We start from the raw sequence: 13,900 nt of genomic DNA on the forward strand, positions 1-13,900 counted from the left end.
TAAGATGTATTTTCTCAATTACCCAACATTATAAAAAGTAGTTACAATTGGCCCCTAGAGTACCTCTTCTGCATTCTCTATGTTTTGTGCTTTTATTTTGAAGGTTAGGTAGGCAGACCGGAAGTCTTGATATCAACCTGTATTGGCTTTAAAAGCCTGTAAGTTCCTGGCTCTGTTCTGTCGTGACAGCGCAGCCACTACTGCAAAGCTAATTAAGTTTGCATTAAAAAGCTCACATAAAAATGGAGACAGTATCCAGTGTCCTGGGCTTTGAGTGGATGGACGGCAGGAGTATTTTGATATTTCTGTGTGTTTTTCTGTTGTTGGCTGATGTTTGGAAGAACAGAGTACCAGCAAACTTTCCTCCTGGACCTTGGTCCCTTCCTTTCATTGGTGATCTTCCTCGCATCGACGCCAGCAGAATCCACCTGCAGTTCACAGAGGTATGTCGAGAGGCCATAAACCAGTATCAGACTGCCTTCAGGGAAATAAAATGTCTGAGGACTAGGACTACCTCTGTTGTTTCACACCTTTTCTGCACTGAAATAAATAACCTACATGAATGTGGTAATAGAAGAATCGCCCAGAAAGAGAATATTTCAGAACAGTTTCAGGCATTTTTACTCTTGAGGAATGTAGGAAATCATTAACTCAAGTGAGAGCTGAAATGTAGTAACTTCACCACACACACCACAATTCCAAGTCATTGCATCATGTGTTGTTATTATTATTATTATTATTATTATTACATTTCCCAACCAGTTCATGTGAATGATACAGTTGTTTTTTATTGGAGATAGCCTATTTTTAAGAAATGCTGTATGTATAGCCACTTGATGGCACAGGGGAGAAAGACAAGGGAGAAATAAAGTGCCCAGATTTTATAACTTCAATAAAAAAAAGTTGGCAGGGTACAACACTGTGCTCACTGTGGTGCAGGCTACAAATCTTTCCCCTAACATACCCAAACATAAGAAATAATGTACTGTTTGTAGAGCCACAAGGATAAAGAGGAAAAACTTCTGCCCACCTCTCTCACAGTACCCAGGTTTTATACCAGGCTGGAGTAACCTTTCTTCAATAAACAAAGCTGGCAGGGTACTGATGCCATCTACTGATCCTTTATCATCAAATGTTTGAGAATTAACACCAGTCTGCTCTTTGTGTGCAGTTTGCAGAGAAATATGGGAACGTTTTCAGCCTTCGTCTCTTTGGCGGCAGGATTGTGGTCATTAATGGCTACAAGCATGTGAGAGAGGCCCTGGTCCAAAAAGGAGAGGACTTCGTAGATCGCCCAGTCATACCGTTGTTTGATGAGTTCGTCAAGAATCGAGGTAGTGTGTGTTGCGTTTTGTATAAGAAGTTGCTAGTGAGTATTAAATCTTGCAGTAGCAACACCATAATAGCCATATTAGCATTTATGCATATCCAAATATTCTGGTCTGGTCTATTATGGTTCCCCATACCAATTTTTATAGACGTCACTGTGAATCAAGGTAGTGTGTTTTGCATTTTGTTTAAAAGTCAAAATTGAGTTTTTAATTACTGTGTAGCAGCATCAGACTGACACCACATTAGACATATTAGCATTTAGGGTGTTATTAGTCATACCCATTTCCAGTTATTCTGGCCTAATGCTGTTTTGTGTTTCCAAAAGGTCTGGTGATGTCGAATGGCAATCTATGGAAGCAGCAGAGGAGATTTGCTCTTCATACACTCAGAAACTTTGGGATTGGCAAGAAGACCCTGGAGCCGTCCATCCAGCAGGAGTGCCATTATCTCACTGAGGCTTTTGCCCTTCATCAAGGTACAAAACAAATCTTAGTTTTCAACAAGCAACAACATATCGACTAACTTAATGTTTTTTAAGACGTATAGCATACTACAGTTTTCATGACACAGTATTTTTGGCTGACTGACTGACCGAGTGATTTTAAACCATTGGTCAGTTGAGTGCACTTTTCACTTTGTGTTTTTACAAAGTTTCTTTGTATCTCATCCACATTTTGTCTTTATTTCATAGGCAAGCCTTTCAACGCCCAGTCACTGATAAACAACGCTGTGTCCAACATCATCTGCTGCCTGGTGTTTGGAGATCGCTTTGAGTACACAGACAAGCAGCACCAGGCTGTTCTTAAGCACTTCAATGACATAGTCGCCTTACAGGGAAGTGCGTGGATACAGGTGAGCCACCTTTGCAAACAAGTCATCTTTTTTTAAAATCAGGCTTAATGTAGCCAGACACCATCGGTCAGTGTTATGTTTAATAACTGTTTGTTTGTAAAAGGGGCTCCGCATTATCATAATCAACATGACATTGAATGACACAAACATAAGAAGACATACTAAAATGAGATAAAAATGTCACAGAAAACAATTTGGCTATTCACAATAGGAAAAGCACAGGTGTTACTACAGTAATGACATTAACAATGCCTCTGTTCTATTTAAGTGTCCCATCCCTGATTCTCAGATGATCTGGTATCTGTCTTCATACTCTGTAGGTTTATAACATGTTTCCCTGGCTGATGAGGTGGCTGCCTGGACCTCAACGTACGATATTCGCTCTGGTACAAAAGATAATTGACTTTGTTGAAATCAAGATCAAAGAACATAAAGACAATTTTAACCCCTCCTCACCAAGAGACTACATCGACTGCTTCCTCACAGAGATGGGAGAGGTGAGTGTTTTTATGTGTCCATGTCGTGTTTTTAGAAGTCAGAAATGACACAAATGTATATTTGATATGGATCTCAGAATAGGGTGTGGCGAAATGGCTTCTTGCCAACTGTTGCCTGGTTTGTTTACAGTGCACAGAGCTGATGCAGTAAGCAGGCAATGGCCGTGTGGTGCAAACTGCCGTGAAAACCCGAGTTGGGTCACATATTCTGAATGCGTCGTACACACGTCCAAAGAATGATATTAAACAAGACTAATACCGGCATAATAGGAAAATCAGAAAATGCTACATTAAGCCACAATGAGGCCTAAGTAGGAATATACAAATGGAATATGCTCTTTATGTGACCTGTATCAAATTCTGAATATTGTCATATTTGGGATAATAGTGGAAAATTAGTGTGCATGTAACTAACCAGTTAAAACTGCTCAGTTTCTAGTAATGAGACCACGGTTCCTGCACACGAAGGCCTGTTCATCACTGCTTGCAGCTTTAATTTCTCTTTGCATTTTCTAATGAAATATGTCATCTGATATCAAATCTGTCTCTTGTGTTATTGATAGAAGGAGGACAAAGATTCTGGTTTTGATTTGAAGAATTTGTGTTTTTGCACTCTGGACCTGTTTGGTGCTGGAACTGAAACTACTACCACTACTTTACACTGGGGAATGCTGTACATGATCTACTACCCTCCCATACAAGGTGTGTATGCAGTGGCGACTGGTCATTAGGGGCAGGTGGGGCATTAATGCTCAAATATTATTATTTGCTAAAATGTATCACAATCCTAATTTGCACATCATTCATGTTAGCATTTTTAAAAGGCTCAAAATACTATTTAAAATCTGTTCTCCATGCCATGCATGACCCCTCGATATGTTTTTAAAAAAACACATCAGTAGTGAGAGTACTGCAGTTTTCCTGGTATTTAGAGTTATCAGTTAAAGTGGTTGGTGCCCCACCAGTTTTTTACATATAGAAACGCCACTGTGTGTATGTGTAATACTTGTCTCAAGGCACGCCTTCTTGGTATGTTAGCGTCTTGACTTGATAGTATCAGCAGTCTCTCACAGGTCAGTCCTGACTTGGGAGAGTGAGTGTGTTGCACGTCATTTTCATTTTCCCCTCAGCTGTTTACACAGTCAGATTGGGCACATATCACTTCCCTCGTTTGATAATTCCTCGATCCTTGCTTGACTTAGTTTGTTCGTTCCTTTCCTCTCTCCTTTCCACCGCCATTCCGACATAAGGTCCTAATTGTCGGAATGGCAACACTTAAACCTTTAATTAAACGTCCCATCATTCCGACATTTTTTGCCTCCTAAGGTCGGAATGGTGGTATTTATTTCTTTTTTAAACATGTTGCCATTCCGACACATCTTTTAAAAGGGTTAAGGTTACGGTTACGGGTTGCGGGTTAGGATTAGCATGGCTTCCTTGCATCTCTCCATGTATGGTCAGTAGAAGGGACTAAGATGGAAGGAAGAGATGCAGCTGAGGGAAACATGGATGCAATTTAAAATGATTGGTTTCCTGTTTTCACTGTGTGCAGAGAGAATCCAGGCAGAGATAGATGCTGTCGTTGGTTCATCTAGACAACCCTCTATGACTGACAGAGATGACATGCCCTATACTAATGCAGTCGTCCATGAAATCCAGAGAATGGGCAACATCATTCCCCTCAATGTGGTCCACATGGCAAGCAAGGACACCACGCTCGACAAGTACACAATCCCAAAGGTACATGATGCACGTGTGAGAAAGAGTTGCTGTATGTGAACATTTTTCATGTTTTCTAAAATGGATTTTTTGCCAATACAGCTTTTACGTGTAGTGCTTTTTTGCCATTACTTCCTGATTATTTTTAATTATTATTATTATTATTTTATAAACTGTGGTTTCAAAGGCTGGGAGTTAACCTTGAAGCTCAACCTTGTAATTTGTGTACTTTTCCATTTTGTTTTTGCAAATTAAAACAAAGTCAGTAGAAGAAATACTGAAAAAAAAGAGATTTACCTTTTTATTGGCATTTCCTCAGGGCACCATTGTCATCCCCACACTGAACTCAGTTCTACATGATGAGTCGATGTGGGAAACTCCACACTCCTTCAACCCTCAACATTTTCTGGACCAGGACGGCAAATTTAGGAAGAGAGAGGCCTTCATGCCTTTTTCAGCAGGTCAGTCAGTATTTGCCACCATTTGTTACACTCGTTTCAGATCTTCAAACATAATTGAATTTAAGACAATCTGAATAAGCACAAAACACAGTTTTTCAATTATATTTTCATTTATTGGTGGAAAAAAGTAATCCGACACCAACTGACCCTGGAACTGCAGGCCCTGCTAGCCTCAGTTAGTGCCAGTGTTCATCATTCTACCAGAAGAAAGACACTGGGCCAAAATGGTATTCAGTGAATCTCTTAAAATATATCTATGAATACATCTCATCTGTTGTGTTGTGTATCCTCAGGGAAGCGTGTTTGTCTCGGGGAGCAGCTGGCCAGGATGGAGTTATTCCTCTTCTTTACCTCCATCCTTCAGAGGTTTTCTCTCTCTTCAGCTCCTGGAGAGCAGCCCAGTCTGGAGTTCAAGTTAGGAGCCTTTCTTTGTCCCAAACCTTACGACCTCTGTGCCGTACCACGATAAACCACCAACTGTCCCAAACTGAACCATCTGAACCGAATCACTGTGTTCCGCTACATTTATCTTGTAATATGTAAACATCTGCTGTATTGTTCTTTCCGTAGTCATAGTGAGTAAGAGTAAGTAAGTCATTTGCATGTTTTCCTCTTCTTAAGCAATATGTCTTTTTAGATTATGAATAAAACCTCAGGAATTCAAATATGCAGTAAATCCTGAAAACAGGATTTGGATTTGTCAGATTTTGCTGATACTTGATTTGTGTGTGAATAAATGATACTGAGATTTAGTTTGTGTTTCTGTGTGTTCATGTTCACACTGTAGTTTCAGTCAGAGGTTGTGCAGGTGAAAAAAACTCAAATTTAAGAATGAAATTCTGTCTCTGCGCTTTTTGCTCCATACACTAAAAAAATGCTTCATAAATCATGATAAAGATATTTCAAAAAGCCCTCTGTAAAATCACAGTTTACTCCTGCAGACAGGATGGTGGTGCCCCTCATATTTACTGGGTGAGGAGACTAGAAAAAAAAAAAAAAACAGACAAAGAAAGACCTCTGAAGTAAAAACAAGCTTGAACTCAAGACAAGGAGGTCTTCCTAATCATATGAATATGAATCACTTGTCAGCGATCAGTCAGTGAATCAACAGTGCAGTTGGCAATGAAAAATAAATGTGTAAAAAATGTAAAGGCATCTTCAAATACATGATATAACTTGTACAGTAGATGGATTTTTATGTGGGTGTGTATGTAACAGACGTGTTCAGTAGATTGCTGTGTCATGCTCTCAGCACTTTGCTGCCAGTTACATTTGATCCAGTTTCAAAGGGTGCAGCAATGTGTAATAAAGGTAGACGTGACCGCTCACCTCCACCTTCATGATTTTACTTCTATACTTGTGAGGAGCCCTAAGACATAATGCTTACCTTACCCATTACAATTAGATGTCCTGCCCTAAAACTCCTATTGAGGCTGGATTAACAATTTTGGGCTCCCACTCACCTACCTGTCAACAGCAAAGCTCCCATTAGCTCCTGTTCTCGGTACAACCAGTACTCAAAAATATTTTAAAAAATAAAATAAAATATAACATTAAAGAAATGCTTACACATTAATGTATCGATAGTTATAGTCCAATGATTTAATATATATAATTCTGAATGGGCCATTCTGCATAATGAATACTTCACACTTGACACTAATACTTTTGAATGCAGGAAATTGACTTGCATCAAAGTATTTCTACACGGTGGTGTTGTTACTTTGATCTGAGTACCTCTGCCACGGAAGCACACAGTTATTTTTATGTGTATGTGTTTGTGCTTTTATTTTCATCTTTCTTCATCTTCATTCATCTTGTAGCCCAGATGATGAAGCCTAATCCTCAGAGTGCACTTTAATTTACATTCTTGAATCTCATATGCCCGTGTATTCCTTGTTCTGTGTACTACAATAAAAAGACATAAAAAAGAGATTTTTGTCTTGTCAAGTCATTATAGGCTACATTATAGAAGGTATAGGTCTTTTGTGTTTCATATGACTAAGGCTGCAATTAAAAATGTTTATTCCTATCTAATAATATATCAGATTTTTATCCTTTGTCTGCCTGCTTATGCCTGTGTCCAAGGCACATTTCTTTATTTAAACAGATCTAGGCTATTGAATTGTTCTATTTAGGTTATAGGTAACAGATGTGTTCAGTAGATCGCTGTGTCATGCTCTCAGCACTTTGCTTTGATCCAGTTTCAGAGGATGCAGCAATGAAACAATTAAGTCTTTATTAGTAACTAAGGCAGAAGTCTCTGCTCACCTCCACCTCATGATTTTACTTCTATACTTGTGAGGAGCCTTATGACATAATGCTTTTCCTAGCCCCTAAATAAGCCTGAAGCCTAAATTCAGCTCTCCAGGACTAAAGTAACTAAGTTATGGTGTATTTTAGACTCAATGACCCAACATTATAAAAAGTAGTTACAATTGGCCCCTAGAGTACCTCTTCTGCATTCTCTATGTTTTGTGCTTTTATTTTGAAGGTTAGGTAGGCAGACCGGAAGCCTTGATATCAACCTGTATTGGCTTTAAAAGCCTGTAATTTCCTGGCTCTGTTCTGTCGTGACAGCGCAGCCACTACTGCAAAGCTAATTAAGTTTGCATTAAAAAGCTCACATAAAAATGGAGACAGTATCCAGTGTCCTGGGCTTTGAGTGGATGGACGGCAGGAGTATTTTGATATTTCTGTGTGTTTTTCTGTTGTTGGCTGATGTTTGGAAGAACAGAGTACCAGCAAACTTTCCTCCTGGACCTTGGTCCCTTCCTTTCATTGGTGATCTTCCTCGCATCGACGCCAGCAGAATCCACCTGCAGTTCACAGAGGTATGTCGAGAGGCCATAAACCAGTATCAGACTGCCTTCAGGGAAATAAAATGTCTGAGGACTAGGACTACCTCTGTTGTTTCACACCTTTTCTGCACTGAAATAAATAACCTACATGAATGTGGTAATAGAAGAATCGCCCAGAAAGAGAATATTTCAGAACAGTTTCAGGCATTTTTACTCTTGAGGAATGTAGGAAATCATTAACTCAAGTGAGAGCTGAAATGTAGTAACTTCACCACACACACCACAATTCCAAGTCATTGCATCATGTGTTGTTATTATTATTATTATTATTATTATTACATTTCCCAACCAGTTCATGTGAATGATACAGTTGTTTTTTATTGGAGATAGCCTATTTTTAAGAAATGCTGTATGTATAGCCACTTGATGGCACAGGGGAGAAAGACAAGGGAGAAATAAAGTGCCCAGATTTTATAACTTCAATAAAAAAAAGTTGGCAGGGTACAACACTGTGCTCACTGTGGTGCAGGCTACAAATCTTTCCCCTAACATACCCAAACATAAGAAATAATGTACTGTTTGTAGAGCCACAAGGATAAAGAGGAAAAACTTCTGCCCACCTCTCTCACAGTACCCAGGTTTTATACCAGGCTGGAGTAACCTTTCTTCAATAAACAAAGCTGGCAGGGTACTGATGCCATCTACTGATCCTTTATCATCAAATGTTTGAGAATTAACACCAGTCTGCTCTTTGTGTGCAGTTTGCAGAGAAATATGGGAACGTTTTCAGCCTTCGTCTCTTTGGCGGCAGGATTGTGGTCATTAATGGCTACAAGCATGTGAGAGAGGCCCTGGTCCAAAAAGGAGAGGACTTCGTAGATCGCCCAGTCATACCGTTGTTTGATGAGTTCGTCAAGAATCGAGGTAGTGTGTGTTGCGTTTTGTATAAGAAGTTGCTAGTGAGTATTAAATCTTGCAGTAGCAACACCATAATAGCCATATTAGCATTTATGCATATCCAAATATTCTGGTCTGGTCTATTATGGTTCCCCATACCAATTTTTATAGACGTCACTGTGAATCAAGGTAGTGTGTTTTGCATTTTGTTTAAAAGTCAAAATTGAGTTTTTAATTACTGTGTAGCAGCATCAGACTGACACCACATTAGACATATTAGCATTTAGGGTGTTATTAGTCATACCCATTTCCAGTTATTCTGGCCTAATGCTGTTTTGTGTTTCCAAAAGGTCTGGTGATGTCGAATGGCAATCTATGGAAGCAGCAGAGGAGATTTGCTCTTCATACACTCAGAAACTTTGGGATTGGCAAGAAGACCCTGGAGCCGTCCATCCAGCAGGAGTGCCATTATCTCACTGAGGCTTTTGCCCTTCATCAAGGTACAAAACAAATCTTAGTTTTCAACAAGCAACAACATATCGACTAACTTAATGTTTTTTAAGACGTATAGCATACTACAGTTTTCATGACACAGTATTTTTGGCTGACTGACTGACCGAGTGATTTTAAACCATTGGTCAGTTGAGTGCACTTTTCACTTTGTGTTTTTACAAAGTTTCTTTGTATCTCATCCACATTTTGTCTTTATTTCATAGGCAAGCCTTTCAACGCCCAGTCACTGATAAACAACGCTGTGTCCAACATCATCTGCTGCCTGGTGTTTGGAGATCGCTTTGAGTACACAGACAAGCAGCACCAGGCTGTTCTTAAGCACTTCAATGACATAGTCGCCTTACAGGGAAGTGCGTGGATACAGGTGAGCCACCTTTGCAAACAAGTCATCTTTTTTTAAAATCAGGCTTAATGTAGCCAGACACCATCGGTCAGTGTTATGTTTAATAACTGTTTGTTTGTAAAAGGGGCTCCGCATTATCATAATCAACATGACATTGAATGACACAAACATAAGAAGACATACTAAAATGAGATAAAAATGTCACAGAAAACAATTTGGCTATTCACAATAGGAAAAGCACAGGTGTTACTACAGTAATGACATTAACAATGCCTCTGTTCTATTTAAGTGTCCCATCCCTGATTCTCAGATGATCTGGTATCTGTCTTCATACTCTGTAGGTTTATAACATGTTTCCCTGGCTGATGAGGTGGCTGCCTGGACCTCAACGTACGATATTCGCTCTGGTACAAAAGATAATTGACTTTGTTGAAATCAAGATCAAAGAACATAAAGACAATTTTAACCCCTCCTCACCAAGAGACTACATCGACTGCTTCCTCACAGAGATGGGAGAGGTGAGTGTTTTTATGTGTCCATGTCGTGTTTTTAGAAGTCAGAAATGACACAAATGTATATTTGATATGGATCTCAGAATAGGGTGTGGCGAAATGGCTTCTTGCCAACTGTTGCCTGGTTTGTTTACAGTGCACAGAGCTGATGCAGTAAGCAGGCGAGAGGCCGTGTGGTGCAAACTGCCGTGAAAACCCGAGTTGGGTCACATATTCTGAATGCGTCGTACACATGTCCAAAGAATGATATTAAACAAGACTAATACCGGCATAATAGGAAAATCAGAAAATGCTACATTAAGCCACAATGAGGCCTAAGTAGGAATATACAAATGGAATATGCTCTTTATGTGACCTGTATCAAATTCTGAATATTGTCATATTTGGGATAATAGTGGAAAATTAGTGTGCATGTAACTAACCAGTTAAAACTGCTCAGTTTCTAGTAATGAGACCACGGTTCCTGCACACGAAGGCCTGTTCATCACTGCTTGCAGCTTTAATTTCTCTTTGCATTTTCTAATGAAATATGTCATCTGATATCAAATCTGTCTCTTGTGTTATTGATAGAAGGAGGACAAAGATTCTGGTTTTGATTTGAAGAATTTGTGTTTTTGCACTCTGGACCTGTTTGGTGCTGGAACTGAAACTACTACCACTACTTTACACTGGGGAATGCTGTACATGATCTACTACCCTCCCATACAAGGTGTGTATGCAGTGGCGACTGGTCATTAGGGGCAGGTGGGGCATTAATGCTCAAATATTATTATTTGCTAAAATGTATCACAATCCTAATTTGCACATCATTCATGTTAGCATTTTTAAAAGGCTCAAAATACTATTTAAAATCTGTTCTCCATGCCATGCATGACCCCTCGATATGTTTTTAAAAAAACACATCAGTAGTGAGAGTACTGCAGTTTTCCTGGTATTTAGAGTTATCAGTTAAAGTGGTTGGTGCCCCACCAGTTTTTTACATATAGAAACGCCACTGTGTGTATGTGTAATACTTGTCTCAAGGCACGCCTTCTTGGTATGTTAGCGTCTTGACTTGATAGTATCAGCAGTCTCTCACAGGTCAGTCCTGACTTGGGAGAGTGAGTGTGTTGCACGTCATTTTCATTTTCCCCTCAGCTGTTTACACAGTCAGATTGGGCACATATCACTTCCCTCGTTTGATAATTCCTCGATCCTTGCTTGACTTAGTTTGTTCGTTCCTTTCCTCTCTCCTTTCCACCGCCATTCCGACATAAGGTCCTAATTGTCGGAATGGCAACACTTAAACCTTTAATTAAACGTCCCATCATTCCGACATTTTTTGCCTCCTAAGGTCGGAATGGTGGTATTTATTTCTTTTTTAAACATGTTGCCATTCCGACACATCTTTTAAAAGGGTTAAGGTTACGGTTACGGGTTGCGGGTTAGGATTAGCATGGCTTCCTTGCATCTCTCCATGTATGGTCAGTAGAAGGGACTAAGATGGAAGGAAGAGATGCAGCTGAGGGAAACATGGATGCAATTTAAAATGATTGGTTTCCTGTTTTCACTGTGTGCAGAGAGAATCCAGGCAGAGATAGATGCTGTCGTTGGTTCATCTAGACAACCCTCTATGACTGACAGAGATGACATGCCCTATACTAATGCAGTCGTCCATGAAATCCAGAGAATGGGCAACATCATTCCCCTCAATGTGGTCCACATGGCAAGCAAGGACACCACGCTCGACAAGTACACAATCCCAAAGGTACATGATGCACGTGTGAGAAAGAGTTGCTGTATGTGAACATTTTTCATGTTTTCTAAAATGGATTTTTTGCCAATACAGCTTTTACGTGTAGTGCTTTTTTGCCATTACTTCCTGATTATTTTTAATTATTATTATTATTATTTTATAAACTGTGGTTTCAAAGGCTGGGAGTTAACCTTGAAGCTCAACCTTGTAATTTGTGTACTTTTCCATTTTGTTTTTGCAAATTAAAACAAAGTCAGTAGAAGAAATACTGAAAAAAAAGAGATTTACCTTTTTATTGGCATTTCCTCAGGGCACCATTGTCATCCCCACACTGAACTCAGTTCTACATGATGAGTCGATGTGGGAAACTCCACACTCCTTCAACCCTCAACATTTTCTGGACCAGGACGGCAAATTTAGGAAGAGAGAGGCCTTCATGCCTTTTTCAGCAGGTCAGTCAGTATTTGCCACCATTTGTTACACTCGTTTCAGATCTTCAAACATAATTGAATTTAAGACAATCTGAATAAGCACAAAACACAGTTTTTCAATTATATTTTCATTTATTGGTGGAAAAAAGTAATCCGACACCAACTGACCCTGGAACTGCAGGCCCTGCTAGCCTCAGTTAGTGCCAGTGTTCATCATTCTACCAGAAGAAAGACACTGGGCCAAAATGGTATTCAGTGAATCTCTTAAAATATATCTATGAATACATCTCATCTGTTGTGTTGTGTATCCTCAGGGAAGCGTGTTTGTCTCGGGGAGCAGCTGGCCAGGATGGAGTTATTCCTCTTCTTTACCTCCATCCTTCAGAGGTTTTCTCTCTCTTCAGCTCCTGGAGAGCAGCCCAGTCTGGAGTTCAAGTTAGGAGCCTTTCTTTGTCCCAAACCTTACGACCTCTGTGCCGTACCACGATAAACCACCAACTGTCCCAAACTGAACCATCTGAACCGAATCACTGTGTTCCGCTACATTTATCTTGTAATATGTAAACATCTGCTGTATTGTTCTTTCCGTAGTCATAGTGAGTAAGAGTAAGTAAGTCATTTGCATGTTTTCCTCTTCTTAAGCAATATGTCTTTTTAGATTATGAATAAAACCTCAGGAATTCAAATATGCAGTAAATCCTGAAAACAGGATTTGGATTTGTCAGATTTTGCTGATACTTGATTTGTGTGTGAATAAATGATACTGAGATTTAGTTTGTGTTTCTGTGTGTTCATGTTCACACTGTAGTTTCAGTCAGAGGTTGTGCAGGTGAAAACAACTCTCAAATTTAAGAATGAAATTCTGTCTCTGCGCTTTTTTGCTCCATACACTAAAAAAATGCTTCATAAATCATGATAAAGATATTTCAAAAAGCCCTCTGTAAAATCACAGTTTACTCCTGCAGACAGGATGGTGGTGCCCCTCATATTTACTGGGTGAGGAGACTAGAAAAAAAAAAAAAAACAGACAAAGAAAGACCTCTGAAGTAAAAACAAGCTTGAACTCAAGACAAGGAGGTCTTCCTAATCATATGAATATGAATCACTTGTCAGCGATCAGTCAGTGAATCAACAGTGCAGTTGGCAATGAAAAATAAATGTGTAAAAAATGTAAAGGCATCTTCAAATACATGATATAACTTGTACAGTAGATGGATTTTTATGTGGGTGTGTATGTAACAGACGTGTTCAGTAGATTGCTGTGTCATGCTCTCAGCACTTTGCTGCCAGTTACATTTGATCCAGTTTCAAAGGGTGCAGCAATGTGTAATAAAGGTAGACGTGACCGCTCACCTCCACCTTCATGATTTTACTTCTATACTTGTGAGGAGCCCTAAGACATAATGCTTACCTTACCCATTACAATTAGATGTCCTGCCCTAAAACTCCTATTGAGGCTGGATTAACAATTTTGGGCTCCCACTCACCTACCTGTCACCAGCAAAGCTCCCATTAGCTCCTGTTCTCGGTACAACCAGTACTCAAAAATATTTTAAAAAATAAAATAAAATATAACATTAAAGAAATGCTTACACATTAATGTATCGATAGTTATAGTCCAATGATTTAATATATATAATTCTGAATGGGCCATTCTGCATAATGAATACTTCACACTTGACACTAATACTTTTGAATGCAGGAAATTGACTTGCATCAAAGTATTTCTACACGGTGGTGTTGTTACTTTGATCTGAGTACCTCTGCCACGGAAGCACACAGTTATTTTTATGTGTATGTGTTTGTG

At 39.4% G+C, this 13,900-nt stretch overlaps 2 protein-coding genes across 2 annotated transcripts; both read left to right on the top strand.

The window, feature by feature from the left end:
* Positions 1-176: 176 nt before the first annotated feature.
* On the top strand, positions 177-5,613 carry LOC141004644 (cytochrome P450 2J4-like). The gene is made up of 9 exons (XM_073476290.1): positions 177-443; positions 1,172-1,334; positions 1,658-1,807; positions 2,024-2,184; positions 2,505-2,681; positions 3,245-3,383; positions 4,234-4,421; positions 4,720-4,861; positions 5,155-5,613. Exons 1-9 carry the CDS (start codon positions 243-245, stop codon positions 5,328-5,330), a joined length of 1,497 nt encoding a protein of 498 aa, XP_073332391.1. The 5' UTR covers positions 177-242; the 3' UTR covers positions 5,331-5,613.
* A 1,815-nt stretch (positions 5,614-7,428) lies between these two features.
* LOC141004643 (cytochrome P450 2J4-like) lies at positions 7,429-12,866 on the top strand. Its single transcript, XM_073476288.1, has 9 exons — positions 7,429-7,695; positions 8,424-8,586; positions 8,910-9,059; positions 9,276-9,436; positions 9,757-9,933; positions 10,498-10,636; positions 11,487-11,674; positions 11,973-12,114; positions 12,408-12,866. The coding sequence occupies exons 1-9, from the start codon at positions 7,495-7,497 to the stop codon at positions 12,581-12,583; spliced, it is 1,497 nt and encodes a 498-aa protein (XP_073332389.1). The 5' UTR covers positions 7,429-7,494; the 3' UTR covers positions 12,584-12,866.
* Positions 12,867-13,900: the final 1,034 nt, after the last annotated feature.

The sequence above is a fragment of the Pagrus major genome, chromosome 11, assembly GCF_040436345.1.
Source record: "Pagrus major chromosome 11, Pma_NU_1.0".
Lineage (NCBI taxonomy): Eukaryota > Metazoa > Chordata > Actinopteri > Spariformes > Sparidae > Pagrus > Pagrus major.